Source organism: Pelobates fuscus, chromosome 8 (genome assembly GCF_036172605.1).
Source record: "Pelobates fuscus isolate aPelFus1 chromosome 8, aPelFus1.pri, whole genome shotgun sequence".
Taxonomy (NCBI): domain Eukaryota; kingdom Metazoa; phylum Chordata; class Amphibia; order Anura; family Pelobatidae; genus Pelobates; species Pelobates fuscus.
The window spans coordinates 3,119,760-3,138,782 of NC_086324.1; the positions used below are offsets into that span (position 1 = coordinate 3,119,760).

At 45.5% G+C, this 19,023-nt stretch overlaps 1 protein-coding gene across 2 annotated transcripts in view; it reads left to right on the plus strand.

The window, feature by feature from the left end:
* MARCO (macrophage receptor with collagenous structure) overlaps positions 1 to 18,758 on the plus strand; it is a 159,175-nt gene extending 140,417 nt beyond the window's left edge. For both annotated transcript variants that reach the window (XM_063428516.1, XM_063428517.1), the window contains 4 exons: positions 10,329 to 10,427; positions 11,029 to 11,064; positions 16,872 to 17,042; positions 18,263 to 18,758. In XM_063428516.1, coding sequence (XP_063284586.1) covers positions 10,329 to 10,427; positions 11,029 to 11,064; positions 16,872 to 17,042; positions 18,263 to 18,393 — 437 coding nt within the window. In that variant the 3' untranslated portion in view covers positions 18,394 to 18,758. The remainder of the gene's footprint in view (positions 1 to 10,328; positions 10,428 to 11,028; positions 11,065 to 16,871; positions 17,043 to 18,262) is intronic.
* The last annotated feature ends 265 nt before the right edge of the window (positions 18,759 to 19,023 follow it).

Consider the following 19,023-nt stretch of genomic DNA (forward strand, 5'->3'; position numbering starts at 1 on the left):
CAGTGAGTTTACATGTTAGAGGGAGTGGGGTATAGTGACAGTAACATAGGGATTGAGGGCCTGCTCAGTGAGTTTACATGTTAGAGGGAGTGGGGTATAGTAACACAGTAACAGAGGGATTGAGGGCCTGCTCAGTGAGTTTACATGTTAGAGGGAGTGGGGTATAGTGACACAGTAACAGAGGGATTGAGGGCCTGCTCAGTGAGTTTACATGTTAGAGGGAGTGGGGTATAGTAACACAGTAACAGAGGGATTGAGGGCCTGCTCAGTGAGTTTACATGTTAGAGGGAGTGGGGTATAGTGACACAGTAACAGAGGGATTGAGGGCCTGCTCAGTGAGTTTACATGTTAGAGGGAGTGGGGGTATAGTGACACAGTAACAGAGGGATTGAGGGCCCTGCTCAGTGAGTTTACATGTTAGAGGGAGTGGGGTATAGTGACACAGTAACAGAGGGATTGAGGGCCTGCTCAGTGAGTTTACATGTTAGAGGGAGTAGGGTATAGTGACACAGTAACAGAGGGATTGAGGGCCCTGCTCAGTGAGTTTACATGTTAGAGGGAGTGGGGTATAGTGACACAGTAACAGAGGGATTGAGGCCCTGCTCAGTGAGTTTACATGTTAGAGGGAGTGGGATATAGTGACACAGTAACAGAGGGATTGAGGGCCCTGCTCAGTGAGTTTACATGTTAGAGGGAGTGGGGTATAGTGACAGTAACATAGGGATTGAGGGCCTGCTCAGTGAGTTTACATGTTAGAGGGAGTGGGGTATAGTAACACAGTAACAGAGGGATTGAGGGCCTGCTCAGTGAGTTTACATGTTAGAGGGAGTGGGGGTATAGTGACACAGTAACAGAGGGATTGAAGGTCCTGCTCAGTGAGTTTACATGTTAGAGGGAGTGGGGTATAGTGACAGTAACATAGGGATTGAGGGCCTGCTCAGTGAGTTTACATGTTAGAGGGAGTGGGGTATAGTAACACAGTAACAGAGGGATTGAGGGCCTGCTCAGTGAGTTTACATGTTAGAGGGAGTGGGGTATAGTGACACAGTAACAGAGGGATTGAGGGCCTGCTCAGTGAGTTTACATGTTAGAGGGAGTGGGGTATAGTAACACAGTAACAGAGGGATTGAGGGCCTGCTCAGTGAGTTTACATGTTAGAGGGAGTGGGGTATAGTGACACAGTAACAGAGGGATTGAGGGCCTGCTCAGTGAGTTTACATGTTAGAGGGAGTGGGGGTATAGTGACACAGTAACAGAGGGATTGAGGGCCCTGCTCAGTGAGTTTACATGTTAGAGGGAGTGGGGTATAGTGACACAGTAACAGAGGGATTGAGGGCCTGCTCAGTGAGTTTACATGTTAGAGGGAGTAGGGTATAGTGACACAGTAACAGAGGGATTGAGGGCCCTGCTCAGTGAGTTTACATGTTAGAGGGAGTGGGGTATAGTGACACAGTAACAGAGGGATTGAGGCCCTGCTCAGTGAGTTTACATGTTAGAGGGAGTGGGGTATAGTAACACAGTAACAGAGGGATTGAGGGCCTGCTCAGTGAGTTTACATGTTAGAGGGAGTGGGGTATAGTGACACAGTAACAGAGGGATTGAGGGCCCTGCTCAGTGAGCTTACATGTTAGAGGGAGTGGGGTATAGTAACACAGTAACAGAGGGATTGAGGGCCTGCTCAGTGAGTTTACATGTTAGAGGGAGTGGGGTATAGTGACACAGTAACAGAGGGATTGAGGCCCTGCTCAATGAGCTTACATGTTAGAGGGAGTGGGGTATAGTGACACAGTAACAGAGGGATTGAGGGCCCTGCTCAGGGAGTTTACATGTTAGAGGGAGTGGGGTATAGTGACACAGTAACAGAGGGATTGAGGCCCTGCTCAATGAGCTTACATGTTAGAGGGAGTGGGGTATAGTGACACAGTAACAGAGGGATTGAGGGCCCTGCTCAGTGAGTTTACATGTTAGAGGGAGTGGGGTATAGTGACACAGTAACAGAAGGATTGAGGGCCCTGCTCACTGAGTTTACATGTTAGAGGGAGTGGGGTATAGTAACACAGTAACAGAGGGATTGAGGGCCTGCTCAGTGAGTTTACATGTTAGAGGGAGTGGGGTATAGTGACACAGTAACAGAGGGATTGAGGCCCTGCTCAGTGAGTTTACATGCTAGAGGGAGTGGGGTATAGTGACACAGTAACAGAGGGATTGAGGGCCTGCTCAATGAGCTTACATGTTAGAGGGAGTGGGGTATAGTGACACAGTAACAGAGGGATTGAGGGCCCTGCTCAGGGAGTTTACATGTTAGAGGGAGTGGGGTATAGTGACACAGTAACAGAGGGATTGAGGGCCTGCTCAGTGAGTTTACATGTTAGAGGGAGTGGGATATAGTAACACAGTAACAGAGGGATTGAGGGCCTGCTCAGTGAGTTTACATGTTAGAGGGAGTGGGGTATAGTGACACAGTAACAGAGGGATTGAGGCCCTGCTCAGTGAGTTTACATGTTAGAAGGAGTGGGGTATAGTGACACAGTAACAGAGGGATTGAGGGCCCTGCTCAGTGAGTTTACATGTTAGAGGGAGTGGGGTATAGTAACACAGTAACAGAGGGATTGAGGGCCTGCTCAGTGAGTTTACATGTTAGAGGGAGTGGGGTATAGTGACACAGTAACAGAGGGATTGAGGCCCTGCTCAATGAGCTTACATGTTAGAGGGAGTGGGGTATAGTGACACAGTAACAGAGGGATTGAGGGCCCTGCTCAGTGAGTTTACATGTTAGAGGGAGTGGGGTATAGTGACACAGTAACAGAGGGATTGAGGGCCCTGCTCAGGGAGTTTACATGTTAGAGGGAGTGGGGTATAGTGACAAAGTAACAGAGGGATTGAGGGCCTGCTCAGTGAGTTTACATGTTAGAGGGAGTGGGGTATAGTAACACAGTAACAGAGGGATTGAGGGCCTGCTCAGTGAGTTTACATGTTAGAGGGAGTGGGGTATAGTGACACAGTAACAGAGGGATTGAGGCCCTGCTCAATGAGCTTACATGTTAGAGGGAGTGGGGTATAGTGACACAGTAACAGAGGGATTGAGGCCCTGCTCAATGAGCTTACATGCTAGAGGGAGTAGGGTATACTGACACAGTAACAGAGGGATTGAGGGCCCTGCTCAGTGAGTTTACATGTTAGAGGGAGTGGGGTATAGTGACACAGTAACAGAGGGATTGAGGGCCCTGCTCAGTGAGTTTACATGTTAGAGGGAGTGGGGTATAGTGACACAGTAACAGAGGGATTGAGGGCCCTGCTCAGTGAGTTTACATGTTAGAGGGAGTGGGGTATAGTGACAGTAACAGAGGGATTGAGGGCCCTGCTCAGTGAGTTTACATGTTAGAGGGAGTGGGGTATAGTGACACAGTAACAGAGGGATTGAGGGCCCTGCTCAGTGAGTTTACATGTTAGAGGGAGTGGGGTATAGTGACACAGTAACAGAGGGATTGAGGGCCCTGCTCAGTGAGTTTACATGTTAGAGGGAGTGGGGTATAGTGACACAGTAACAGAGGGATTGAGGGCCCTACTCAGGGAGTTTACATGTTAGAGGGAGTGGGGTATAGTGACACAGTAACAGAGGGATTGAGGGCCTGCTCAGTGAGTTTACATGTTAGAGGGAGTGGGGTATAGTAACACAGTAACAGAGGGATTGAGGGCCTGCTCAGTGAGTTTACATGTTAGAGGGAGTGGGGTATAGTGACACAGTAACAGAGGGATTGAGGGCCCTGCTCAGTGAGTTTACATGTTAGAGGGAGTGGGGTATAGTGACACAGTAACAGAGGGATTGAGGCCCTGCTCAATGAGCTTACATGTTAGAGGGAGTGGGGTATAGTGACACAGTAACAGAGGGATTGAGGGCCCTGCTCAGTGAGTTTACATGTTAGAGGGAGTGGGGTATAGTGACACAGTAACAGAGGGATTGAGGGCCCTGCTCAGGGAGTTTACATGTTAGAGGGAGTGGGGTATAGTGACACAGTAACAGAGGGATTGAGGGCCTGCTCAGTGAGTTTACATGTTAGAGGGAGTGGGGTATAGTAACACAGTAACAGAGGGATTGAGGGCCTGCTCAGTGAGTTTACATGTTAGAGGGAGTGGGGTATAGTGACACAGTAACAGAGGGATTGAGGCCCTGCTCAGTGAGTTTACATGTTAGAAGGAGTGGGGTATAGTGACACAGTAACAGAGGGATTGAGGGCCCTGCTCAGTGAGTTTACATGTTAGAGGGAGTGGGGTATAGTAACACAGTAACAGAGGGATTGAGGGCCTGCTCAGTGAGTTTACATGTTAGAGGGAGTGGGGTATAGTGACACAGTAACAGAGGGATTGAGGCCCTGCTCAATGAGCTCACATGTTAGAGGGAGTGGGGTATAGTGACACAGTAACAGAGGGATTGAGGGCCCTGCTCAGTGAGTTTACATGTTAGAGGGAGTGGGGTATAGTGACACAGTAACAGAGGGATTGAGGGCCCTGCTCAGGGAGTTTACATGTTAGAGGGAGTGGGGTATAGTGACACAGTAACAGAGGGATTGAGGGCCTGCTCAGTGAGTTTACATGTTAGAGGGAGTGGGGTATAGTAACACAGTAACAGAGGGATTGAGGGCCTGCTCAGTGAGTTTACATGTTAGAGGGAGTGGGGTATAGTGACACAGTAACAGAGGGATTGAGGCCCTGCTCAATGAGCTTACATGTTAGAGGGAGTGGGGTATAGTGACACAGTAACAGAGGGATTGAGGCCCTGCTTAATGAGCTTACATGCTAGAGGGAGTGGGGTATAGTGACACAGTAACAGAGGGATTGAGGGCCCTGCTCAGTGAGTTTACATGTTAGAGGGAGTGGGGTATAGTGACACAGTAACAGAGGGATTGAGGGCCCTGCTCAGTGAGTTTACATGTTAGAGGGAGTGGGGTATAGTGACACAGTAACAGAGGGATTGAGGGCCCTGCTCAGTGAGTTTACATGTTAGAGGGAGTGGGGTATAGTGACAGTAACAGAGGGATTGAGGGCCCTGCTCAGTGAGTTTACATGTTAGAGGGAGTGGGGTATAGTGACACAGTAACAGAGGGATTGAGGGCCCTGCTCAGTGAGTTTACATGTTTGAGGGAGTGGGGTATAGTGACACAGTAACAGAGGGATTGAGGGCCCTGCTCAGTGAGTTTACATGTTAGAGGGAGTGGGGTATAGTGACACAGTAACAGAGGGATTGAGGGCCCTACTCAGGGAGTTTACATGTTAGAGGGAGTGGGGTATAGTGACACAGTAACAGAGGGATTGAGGGCCTGCTCAGTGAGTTTACATGTTAGAGGGAGTGGGGTATAGTAACACAGTAACAGAGGGATTGAGGGCCTGCTCAGTGAGTTTACATGTTAGAGGGAGTGGGGTATAGTGACACAGTAACAGAGGGATTGAGGCCCTGCTCAATGAGCTTACATGTTAGAGGGAGTGGGGTATAGTGACACAGTAACAGAGGGATTGAGGGCCCTGCTCAGTGAGTTTACATGTTAGAGGGAGTGGAGTATAGTGACACAGTAACAGAGGGATTGAGGGCCCTGCTCAGGGAGTTTACATGTTAGAGGGAGTGGGGTATAGTGACACAGTAACAGAGGGATTGAGGGCCTGCTCAGTGAGTTTACATGTTAGAGGGAGTGGGGTATAGTAACACAGTAACAGAGGGATTGAGGGCCTGCTCAGTGAGTTTACATGTTAGAGGGAGTGGGGTATAGTGACACAGTAACAGAGGGATTGAGGCCCTGCTCAATGAGCTTACATGTTAGAGGGAGTGGGGTATAGTGACACAGTAACAGAGGGATTGAGGCCCTGCTCAATGAGCTTACATGCTAGAGGGAGTGGGGTATAGTGACACAGTAACAGAGGGATTGAGGGCCCTGCTCAGTGAGTTTACATGTTAGAGGGAGTGGGGTATAGTGACACAGTAACAGAGGGATTGAGGGCCCTGCTCAGTGAGTTTACATGTTAGAGGGAGTGGGGTATAGTGACAGTAACAGAGGGATTGAGGGCCCTGCTCAGTGAGTTTACATGTTAGAGGGAGTGGGGTATAGTGACACAGTAACAGAGGGATTGAGGGCCCTGCTCAGTGAGTTTACATGTTTGAGGGAGTGGGGTATAGTGACACAGTAACAGAGGGATTGAGGGCCCTGCTCAGTGAGCTTACATGTTAGAGGGAGTGGGGTATAGTGACACAGTAACAGAGGGATTGAGGGTCCTGCTCAGTGAGTTTACATGTTTGAGGGAGTGGGGTACAGTGACACAGTAACAGAGGGATTGAGGGCCCTGCTCAGTGAGCTTACATGTTAGAGGGAGTGGGGTATAGTGACACAGTAACAGAGGGATTGAGGGTCCTGCTCAGTGTGTTTACATGCTAGAGGGAGTGGGGTAAAGTGACACAGTAACAGAGGGATTGAAGGCCTGCTCAGTGAGCTTACATGTTAGAGGGAGTGGGGTATAGTGACACAGTAACAGAGGAATTAAGGGCCCTGCTCAGTGAGCTTACATGTTAGAGGGAGTGGGGTATTGTGACACAGTAACAGAGGGGTTGAGGGCCCTGCTCAGTGAGCTTACATGTTAGAGGGAGTGGGGTATAGTGACACAGTAACAGAGGGATTGAGGGCCCCGCTCAGTGAGCTTACATGCTAGAGGGAGTGGGGTATAGTGACACAGTAACAGAGGGATTGAGGGCCCCGCTCAGTGAGCTTACATGCTAGAGGGAGTGGGGTATAGTGACACAGTAACAGAGGGGTTGAGGGCCCTGCTCAGTAAGCTTACATGCTAGAGGGAGTGGCGTATAGTGACAAAAAAGGTAAAGGTAGGGTTGCTAGGATAGTATTCTCTGAAGGCTTAGTGTTTTGTTTTGATGAGAGTACCAAGAGAGGAATTATGGTGCGGGGAGAGAAAGATGTTCACAATTTAATTGATATGTTTTCCTGAAGAAGTGTGTTTACAAAGATTTTTTGAAGGAGTGGAGATTGGGTGAAAGTCTAACAGCGAGGGGAATGTCATTACACAGGAATGGTGCAGCCCTAGAGAAGTCTTTAAGGCGAGTGTGAAGAATCACCCTCCCTGCATTCGGTACTTTCCCTCCCTGCTACTTTGTTCGTGGAATCCCCTACCTTTTATTGTAGATTGTTCGGTTCTTTTATTCGTTAGAATCCCTTGTTCGGTAAAATAGCTATTTTACCGAACGAGCACCACCCTGGATAGCAATTAGAACTTAGAATCTCTTGTTAACCGCAAGCTAATTGAGTGCTCCTGGGTGTCCGCCATTTCAGGATATGAACACGTGGCGAGAACAATGAATGGCAGCCATCTTAAACTCCCGAACGGCCGGCCAGCGGGACTTAGGCATCGAGCGCCTGGAACTATTTTCGGCAGGGCTCTCCAGCAATCCCCGGTCCCCCATGGAAGTCCCGCCTGACCCATCTCCACAAACTGTACATGAATGGCGTTCAGGAGTTTCAATCTCCCGAACGAGGGAAGCACTCTCATGTAACCAGCTACATTACATCTATGGGGGTTTTCGTGTAATTTTCATCCGAACGGAGACCGTCTCGCACCAGCCGGTCAAACTTCCACATGGTATAACTCCAAAACTACCAAACGGATTCTCACGAAATTTGGATATGTTGCTCACATCACCCTCAGCTACCCAGGGATAGGTATTGATATATTATGCATAAAGTATGTTTCGTATAATTGTGAATTTTTTTTTACTTTTCTGGCCACTAGATAATTGAGTTTGATAGGTTGCTCAAACCCAATTATCTAGCCTGGCCCAGAGGAGGAGTTTTGTACCATATAAATTGTGTGCCCTGTTTCTCAGTAAATAAGTCTTGTTCCAGCATTGAGCTTTGTGTGGATTATTCGGCGATACCAGCGATTTATTACTCTGTGGATTACTTGGCTATTTTATTTCATGGGAAAAAGCGAATGATTGACGGGTCACAAGATTATACCGTCACAGCGAGCATCAGAGGTAGTAGGAACAGAGGTTAGACGTAGATCTTCTGCAGAGTGTGGGGGCCAACATGGGACATATTTGTGTATTAGTGAGGATAAGTAGGTCGGAGCAGCATTGTGTAGAGATTTGTAAGCAAGTATTAGGATCTTAAATTGAGTCCTGTATCTTACGGGAAGCCAGTGTAGGGACTTACAGAGGGGGAAGGCATGGGAGGTACAGGCGGACAGGAAGATGAGCCTTGCTGCCACATTCACTGTAACGGGGCCAACAGCCAACATCTAGTAATCCAATTCCTTTAAGAGTTGAAGATTTATGAATAATTGCAGCTAAAGGTTCGATGGAAAGAATATACAATAGTAGGGACAGGGGACAACCCTGACGTGAACCATTAATTATGAACCAATCTGAGTTAGCCCCACATCCTAACACCTTAGCTGAGGGATTTACATATTCCATAAGACTCCAGAGTCATTTCTAAGAATTCCCAGTTGATATGGTCAAATGCCCTTTTCAGGTCAATAGCTATGAATGCTGCAGGGATATCCATGTTGTTAATTTTAGATATCATATTGTAACAAAAAATGTTTACAATAAAAATTATATTTAAACAAAATAAAAACCAAATCTTTGTTTACACCCCCACCACTTCAACTTTCAATCAGACAACCAATCCTATTACTTCCTGGTTTGTTTAGCTCAGTGAAGATAAACTCAAGAGGCAGCAATTGCCCAGAGCACCTGCCTTGCAAAGACTTCTCATTGAGCTGCATTGGGGAGTCTGTGATTGGACAGCTTTGCATTTGGTGCAAATAAATTCTTTTTTGTCTGTGATTGGACAGCCACAGAAGGTCTGGGCGGGGCTAGAAGGGGAGGGCTTGTAAAGACTGCAGACAAGAAAACTGCTTACAAGTTGTTTTTTAAATATAGTCCAATTAAATAATGCATAATTAAATGGATGCATGTTTCCATTGGGGTTTACATAGGCTTGACAAAGGCCCTGTTATGGGCTGAAACGTTGTTTCGATTTTGCTCCAATAAATCTGCCCACTGGATTGAACTTGAGTGCCTGGATCATCATTACTTATATACTAAACAGTGACTTTTATTTATTTTTTATATTTGGGCAGTGGAGTGTCTCTTTAAAGCAATTGCAAATATAGTCTTCAGCTGCTAGGCTTACTGTTATCCTTGAAGACCAAATAACGAGTACACGGTGCAACTAGTTACAATTATTCTGGGTGACCGGTTAATGTTACTCCAATTTACTTGATTCATAGACTAGTATAGAGCCTTCAGACCCCTGGTTATCCCCACCTGGTTATACGGATGGATGCCTATCCGTTATGCCTATGTACCCTTGCCTGGTCTGCCAGGTGGCTCAGCAATAAGCTGCCTGGCTATGTGAATAGTGATTGGTGGATCTAGTGTGAGCAAAGTATGTCAGTACCCTGATTGTCAGATGTAATATCAGCGTCTATATCAGAGCTTCTTAAAGTCATGGTAAAAACTTGCGACAACCCATTCTTCATCTGAAAAACCTTCACGTGTTATTTCATTAAAGGATCACTATAGTGTCAGGAAAACAAAGCGGTTTTCCTGACACTTTAGTGCCCCTTCAGCCACTTACCTTAATCCAGCGTCGGGCTCCCCGTCTGACGTCAGCTCCCCCATTCGACGTCACTGGAGTGGAATGCGTGCGCATTTAAAGTGTCCATAGGAAAGCATTGCTCAATGCTTTCCTATGGACGCTCTGCACAATGGAGGCGAAATTCGCCTCCAGCGTCGCAGATGCGCCTCTAGTGGCTGTCCGGAAGACAGCCACTAGAGGCTGTCTTAACCCTAAATGTAAACATAGCAGTTTCTCTGAAACTGTTATGTTTACATCTGAAGGGTTAAAACCTGAGGGACCTGGGACCCAGACCACTTCATTGAGCTGAAGTGGTCTGGGTGACTATAGTGTCCCTTTAATATAAGATTCTAGATATTCTCAATACCCCTCCATTAAAATCTTCCTCTCCTCGAGAGGTATATCCATTGCCCCGTGGAAGGTGGTGCTGTTACAGTAACTAACCTGTGAACACTTACCTGGGACTACAATGACACAAACCCCCGAGCCAGGTTTACAAAGTATTGGTTTAGACAATAGTGTAAGAAAGTCCATGTAGAGGCTGACACTGTCTCTTTCATGGTTGGTTTTATTTAATGTCTCGTTAGTCGGCAGGCTTTGTGTCTAGTTTTGGCAGGTAGAGAATAATAAAATATTAACAGGGCGCATTGCAACACTCCTTCTTTTCACCATTTGTCCCCATTTTGTCAGGATTACTTGGTCCTCCTGGTGTCAAGGGCGATGTTGGTGGAATCGGTCCTCAGGGTCCAAAAGGATCTCAAGGAGAGAAAGGAAGTCCTGGATCTCAAGGTACTATGTGATAAACAAACAATATCCAGCGTTACCTGCTGGAAATCTCAGATCAGCTTTTTTGTTTTCCAGTACAGAGTGATATTAATTTCAATATGAACAGAGGTAGAGGGGCAGTCATTGATTTGTTGCTTTAAGAAAAAATTCTTAGCCCGTCTCTCAGTCCTTTCGAGTTAATCTGCCCTGTCTGTCTGTCAAACTGCCCTTTCTGCCCTCCAATCTGCTCTGTCCGCCACTCTGCCCTGTCTGTCTGTCAAACTGCCCTTTCTGCCCTCCAATCTGCTCTGTTCGCCACTCTGCCCTGTCTGTCTGTCAATCTGCCCTGTCTGTCCTCCACTCTGCCGTGTCTGTCAATCTGCCCTGTCTGTCCTCCAATCTGCCCTGTCTGTAAATCTGCTGTCTGTCTGTCAGTCTGCCCTGCCTGTCCTGCACTCTCTCTCACTCTGTCCTCTTTGCAGTTTGTTTAGTAATCTAGGTGACATATTCTGTTCACTGATATATTATTTTTATAAATTGCGACCTTTGGTTATCTGAATACAAAGTTAAAGCAATGTCTTTGATCCTTCATATTGTCATTCCATTTATTTTATTGTTTTTACAGGCCCCCCTGGACTGCCAGGATCCAGAATAGTACCAGGTGAGAAAATAACCCAAAATGCATGCATAGAAAGCTGGTTTTGGAAGTGGCTGAATGCTGAAAACTGCCTGAAAGAAAGGAGTCATGGGTTTCAAAGTGATCCAGAATGGAAGGGGTTACTGGGTTCCATTGAGTTATATGATCCAGAATGGAAGGGGTTACTGGGTTCCATCTAGTTATATGATACAGAATAGAAGGGGTTACTGGGTTCCATCTAGTTATATGATCCAGAATGGAAGGGGTTACTGGGTTCCATTGAGTTATATGATCCAGAATGGAAGGGGTTACTGGGTCCCATTGAGTTATATGATCCAGAATAGAAGGGGTTACTGGGTTCCATCTAGTTATATGATCCAGAATGGAAGGGGTTACTGGGTTCCATTGAGTTATATGATACAGAATAGAAGGGGTTACTGGGTTCCATTGAGTTATATGATACAGAATAGAAGGGGTTACTGGGTTCCAATGCGTAATATGATCCAGAATAGAAGGGGTTACTGGGTTCCATCTAGTTATATGATACAGAATAGAAGGGGTTACTGGGTTCCATTGCGTAATATGATACAGAATAGAAGGGGTTACTGGGTTCCATTGCGTAATATGATACAGAATAGAAGGGGTTACTGGGTTCCATCGAGTTATATGATACAGAATAGAAGGGGTTACTGGGTTCCATTGCGTAATATGATCCAGAATAGAAGGGGTTACTGGGTTCCATCTAGTTATATGATCCAGAATGGAAGGGGTTACTGGGTTCCATTGAGTTATAAGATCCAGAATGGAAGGGGTTACTGGGTTCCATCTAGTTATATGATCCAGAATGGAAGGGGTTACTGGGTTCCATCGAGTTATATGATACAGAATAGAAGGGCTTACTGGGTTCCATTGCGTAATATGATCCAGAATGGAAGGGGTTACTGGGTTCCATTGAGTTATATGATCCAGAATGGAAGGGGTTACTGGGTCCCATTGAGTTATATGATCCAGAATGGAAGGGGTTACTGGGTCCCATTGAGTTATATGATCCAGAATGGAAGGAGTTACTGGGTCCCATTGAGTTATATGATCCAGAATGGAAGGGGTTACTGGGTTCCATCTAGTTATATGATCCAGAATGGAAGGGGTTACTGGGTTCCATCGAGTTATATGATACAGAATAGAAGGGGTTACTGGGTTCCATTGCGTTATATGATCCAGAATGGAAGGGGTTACTGGGTTCCATTGAGTTATATGATCCTGAATGGAAGGGGTTACTGGGTCCCATTGAGTTATATGATCCAGAATGGAAGGGGTTACTGGGTCCCATTGAGTTATATGATCCAGAATGGAAGGAGTTACTGGGTTCCATTGAGTTAAATGATCCAGAATGGAAGGGGTTACTGGGTTCCATTGAGTTATATGATCCAGAATGGAAGGGGTTACTGGGTTCTATCTATTTATATGATCCAGAATGGAAGGGGTTACTGGGTTCTATTGAGTTATATGATCCAGAATGGAAGGGGTTACTGGGTTCCATTGAGTTATATGATCCAGAATGGAAGGGGTTACTGGGTTCCATTGAGTTATATGATCCAGAATGGAAGGGGTTACTGGGTTCCATTGAGTTATATGATCCAGAATGGAAGGGGTTACTGGGTCCCATTGAGTTATATGATCCAGAATGGAAGGGGTTACTGGGATCCATCTAGTTATATGATCCAGAATGGAAGGGGTTACTGGGTTCCATTGAGTTATATGATCCAGAATGGAAGGGGTTACTGGGTTCTATCTAGTTATATGATCCAGAATGGAAGGGCTTACTGGGTTCCATTGAGTTATATGATCCAGAATGGAAGGGGTTACTGGGTTCCATCTAGTTATATGATCCAGAATGGAAGGGCTTACTGGGTTCCATTGAGTTATATGATCCAGAATAGAAGGGGTTACTGGGTCCCATTGAGTTATATGATCCAGAATGGAAGGAGTTACTGGGTTCCATTGAGTTAAATGATCCAGAATGGAAGGGGTTACTGGGTTCCATTGAGTTATATGATCCAGAATGGAAGGGGTTACTGGGTTCTATCTAGTTATATGATCCAGAATGGAAGGGGTTACTGGGTTCTATTGAGTTATATGATCCAGAATGGAAGGGGTTACTGGGTTCCATTGAGTTATATGATCCAGAATGGAAGGGGTTACTGGGTTCCATTGAGTTATATGATCCAGAATGGAAGGGGTTACTGGGTTCCATTGAGTTATATGATCCAGAATGGAAGGGGTTACTGGGTCCCATTGAGTTATATGATCCAGAATGGAAGGGGTTACTGGGTTCCATCTAGTTATATGATCCAGAATGGAAGGGGTTACTGGGTTCCATTGAGTTATATGATCCAGAATGGAAGGGGTTACTGGGTTCTATCTAGTTATATGATCCAGAATGGAAGGGCTTACTGGGTTCCATTGAGTTATATGATCCAGAATAGAAGGGGTTACTGGGTTCCATTGAGTTATATGATCCAGAATGGAAGGGGTTACTGGGTTCCATCTAGTTATATGATCCAGAATAGAAGGGGTTACTGGGTTCCATCTAGTTATATGATCCAGAATAGAAGGGGTTACTGGGTTCCATCTAATTATATGATCCAGAATGGAAGGGGTTACTGGGTTCCATAGAGTTATATGATCCAGAATGGAAGGGGTTACTGGGTTCCATCGAGTTATATGATCCAGAATGGAAGGGGTTACTGGATTTCATTGAGTTATATGATCCAGAATGGAAGGGGTTACTGGTTTCCATCTAGTTATGTGATCCAGAATGGAAGGGGTTACTGGGTTCCATTGAGTTATATGATCCAGAACGGAAGGGGTTACTGGGTTCCATCGAGTTATATGATCCAGAATGGAAGGGGTTACTGGGTTCCATCGAGTTATATGATCCAGAATGGAAGGGGTTACTGGGTTCCATCTAGTTATATGACCCAGAATGGAAGGGCTTACTGGGTTCCATCGAGTTATATGATCCAGAATGGAAGGGGTTACTGGGTTCCATTGAGTTATATGATCCAGAATGGAAGGGCTTACTGGGTTCCATTGAGTTATATGATCCAGAATGGAAGGGCTTACTGGGTTCCATCGAGTTATATGATCCAGAATGGAAGGGGTTACTGGGTTCCATCGAGTTATATGATCCAGAATGGAAGGGGTTACTGGGTTCTATTGAGTTATATGATCCAGAATGGAAGGGGTTACTGGGTTCCATTGAGTTATATGACCCAGAATGGAAGGGGTTACTGGGTTCCATCTAGTTATATGACCCAGAATGGAAGGGGTTACTGGGTTCCATTGAGTTATATGATCCAGAATGGAAGGGGTTACTGGGTTCCATCTAGTTATATGACCCAGAATGGAAGGGGTTACTGGGTTCCATCTAGTTATATGATACAGAATGGAAGGGGTTACTGGGTTCCATCGAGTTATATGATCCAGAAAGGAAGGGGTTACTGGGTTCCATCTAGTTATATAATCCAGAATGGAAGGGGTTACTGGGTTCCATTGAGTTATATGATCCAGAATGGAAGGGGTTACTGGGTTCCATCTAGTTATATGATCCAGAATAGAAGGGGTTACTGGGTTCCATCTAATTATATGATCCAGAATGGAAGGGGTTACTGGGTTCCATAGAGTTATATGATCCAGAATTGAAGGGGTTACTGGTTTCCATCTAGTTATGTGATCCAGAATGGAAGGGGTTACTGGGTTCCATTGAGTTATATGATCCAGAATGGAAGGGGTTACTGGGTTCCATTGAGTTATATGATCCAGAATGGAAGGGGTTACTGGGTTCCATTGAGTTATATGATCCAGAATGGAAGGGGTTACTGGGTTCCATTGAGTTATATGATCCAGAATGGAAGGGGTTACTGGGTTCCATAGAGTTATATGATCCAGAATGGAAGGGGTTACTGGTTTCCATCTAGTTATGTGATCCAGAATGGAAGGGGTTACTGGGTTCCATCGAGTTATATGATCCAGAATGGAAGGGGTTACTGGATTCCATTGAGTTATATGATCCAGAATGGAAGGGGTTACTGGGTTCCATTGAGTTATATGATCCAGAATGGAAGGGGTTACTGGGTTCCATTGAGTTATATGATCCAGAATGGAAGGGGTTACTGGGTTCCATCGAGTTATATGATCCAGAATGGAAGGGGTTACTGGGTTCCATTGAGTTATATGATCCAGAATGGAAGGGGTTACTGGGTTCCATTGAGTTATATGATCCAGAATAGAAGGGGTTACTGCGTTCCATCTAATTATATGATCCAGAATGGAAGGGGTTACTGGTTTCCATCTAGTTATGTGATCCAGAATGGAAGGGGTTACTGGGTTCCATTGAGTTATATGATCCAGAATGGAAGGGGTTACTGGGTTCCATTGAGTTATATGATCCAGAATGGAAGGGGTTACTGGGTTCCATCGAGTTATATGATCCAGAATGGAAGGGGTTACTGGATTCCATTGAGTTATATGATCCAGAATGGAAGGGGTTACTGGGTTCCATCTAGTTATATGATCCAGAATGGAAGGGGTTACTGGGTTCCATTGAGTTATATGATATAGAATGGAAGGGGTTACTGGGTTCCATTGAGTTATATGATCCAGAATGGAAGGGGTTACTGGGTTCCATCTAGTGATATGATCCAGAATGGAAGGGGTTACTGGGTTCCATCTAGTGATATGATCCAGAATGGAAGGGTTACTGGGTTCCATTGAGTTATATGATCCAGAATGGAAGGGGTTACTGGGTTCCATCTAGTTATATGATCCAGAATGGAAGGGTTACTGGGTTCCATTGAGTTATATGATCCAGAATGGAAGGGTTACTGGGTTCCATTGAGTTATATGATCCAGAATGGAAGGGGTTACTGGGTTCCATCGAGTTATATGATCCAGAATGGAAGGGGTTACTGGGTTCCATCTAGTTATATGATACAGAATAGAAGGGGTTATTGGGTTCCATCTAGTTATATGATACAGAATAGAAGGGGTTACTGGGTACCATCTAGTTATATGATACAGAATAGAAGGGGTTACTGGGTTCCATCTAGTTATATGATCCAGAATAGAAGGGGTTACTGGGTTCCATTGAGTTATATGATCCAGAATGGAAGGGGTTACTGGGTCCCATTGAGTTATATGATCCAGAATGGAAGGAGTTACTGGGTTCCATCTAGTTATATGATCCAGAATGGAAGGGGTTACTGGGTTCCATCTAGTTATATGATCCAGAATGGAAGGGGTTACTGGGTTCCATCTAGTTATATGATCCAGAATGGAAGGGGTTACTGGGTTCCATCTAATTATATGATCCAGAATTGAACGGGTTACTGGGTTCCATAGAGTTATATGATCCAGAATGGAAGGGGCTACTGGGTTCCATCTAGTTATATGATCCAGAATGGAAGGGGTTACTGGGTTCCATTGAGTTATATGATCCAGAATGGAAGGGTTACTGGGTTCCATTGAGTTATATGATCCAGAATGGAAGGGGTTACTGGGTTCCATCGAGTTATATGATCCAGAATGGAAGGGGTTACTGGATTCCATTGAGTTATATGATCCAGAATGGAAGGGCTTACTGGGTTCCATTGAGTTATATGATCCAGAATGGAAGGGGTTACTGGGTTCCATCTAGTTATATGATCCAGAATGGAAGGGGTTACTGGGTTCCATCTAGTTATATGATCCAGAATGGAAGGGGTTACTGGGTTCCATCTTGTTATATGATCCAGAATGGAAGGGGTTCATATTATACATTCTCCTCCTAGGTGGGAATATTATACGACTTATTGGCTCTTTAAACCGTGGTCGTGTGGAGATCAGTCGGAATGGAGAGTGGGGAACAATCTGCGATGACAACTGGGATTTAAATGATGCCAAAGTGATCTGTCGGATGCTAGGATTTAACAGAGCCTTAGAGGCTTTCACTGCAGATCCAGGTAAGGCCAGGCGAGGGCATTTCACCCTCAGAGATCCACTTAGTACAATCTTTCACCTGTGGATCTCGCAGTAATAATCCACAATCAGTTCCGGCAGTCAGTTCTCGCAGTCAGATCTCGCAGTCAGTTCTCGCAGTCAGTTCTCGCAGTCAGATCTCGCAGTCAGACCCCGCAGTAATTTCTCGCAGTCAGATCACGCAGATAGTTCTCGCAGTCAGTTCTCACAGTCAGATCTTTCAGTCAGTTCTCGCAGTCAGTTCACGCAGTCAGTTCACGCAGATAGTTCTCGCAGTCAGATCCCGCAGTAATTTCTTGCAGTAATTTCTCGCAGTCAGATCTTTCAGTCAGTTCTCGCAGTCAGTTCACGCAGTCAGTTCTCGCAGTCAGACCCCGCAGTCAGTTCACGCAGATAGTTCTCGCAGTCAGTTCTCGCAGTCAGATCTCGCAGTAATTTCTCGCAGTCAGATCCCGCAGTAATTTCTCGCAGCCAGATCCCGCAGTAATTTCTCGCAGTCAGATCCCGCAGTAATTTCTCGCAGTCAGATCCTGCAGTCAGATCACGCAGATAGTTCTCGCAGTCAGTTCTCACAGTCAGATCTTTCAGTCAGTTCTCGCAGTCAGTTCACGCAGATAGTTCTCGCAGTCAGACCACGCAGTCAGTTCACGCAGATAGTTCTCGCAGTCAGTTCACGCAGATAGTTCTCGCAGTCAGACCACGCAGTCCGTTCACGCAGTCAGTTCTCGCAGTCAGACCCCGCTGTCAGTTCACACAGATAGTTCTCGCAGTCAGTTCTCGCAGTCAGATCTCGCAGTAATTTCTCGCAGTCAGATCCCACAGTAATTTCTCGCAGTCAGATCCCGCAGTAATTTCTCGCAGTCAGATCCCGCAGTAATTTCTCGCAGTCAGATCCCGCAGTAATTTCTCGCAGTCAGATCCTGCAGTAATTTCTCGCAGTCAGATCACGCAGATAGTTCTCGCAGTCAGTTCTCACAGTCAGATCTTTCAGTCAGTTCTCGCAGTCAGTTCACGCAGATAGTTCTCGCAGTCAGACCACGCAGTCAGACCACGCAGTCGGTTTACGCAGATAGCTCTCGCAGTCTGTTCTCGCAGTCAGATCCCGCAGTAATTTCTCGCAGTCAGATCCCGCAATAATTTCTTGCAGTCAGTAAAATGTTTAATATTGGGGTGCATTGTCTTGACTGATTGGTGTTTTGCGCAGGTTCTGGGAAGATTCTGTTGGACGATGTAAACTGCAATGGTGATGAGGAAACGATCTTTCAGTGCAAGAAATCAGAGTGGGAGACTCACAACTGCAAGCATGCTGAAGATGCTGGGGTGACCTGCGCCTAACCCACAAACTGCTTCTGGCCATATTCCCATGCTCTTTATGCATTCTTCACTCTGTATCCCATGTTGGAGTCTCCTTCATCCTCCCTGGCAACATTAACAAATCGTGTCGAAGATTTTTTTTCTTTAACTCATTAATTGCCATGCAGGATCTATTTCTTAATCCGGCACTTGCAAGCTTAAATCTTTCTCTGCTTTTGACCTGATGTTGAAAGATGAACTTGATTCTCACTTAGCAATCAGCTGGCATTACACGAGAGAACCCTGGACTGATTGTCAGCTGCTTGGTTTAGAAGACAATTCTGGTTATTCACAGAAGGAAACACTATTAACACCCTGTGTACCAGATAAAGATATATATCCAAATATATTGCTATATGTTTATTGTTGGCATTTCTCAAAAAAGAAAAACAAAATCACGGCCGCGGAAAAAACAGAGAAAAAGACAAAATCTATCAAATGGTTCCCTTCCAGTCTCTCGCTATCCAGGATAGATACACAACATTCAATACAAATAATATTCAATATAAATAAGGTTCTTAATATGAATAACAAACAATAAAGTGCAGCAAGATGAAATATTAGAAGCCATTAACCTAAAACTAGACAATATAAAGGAACCCAATAATAATA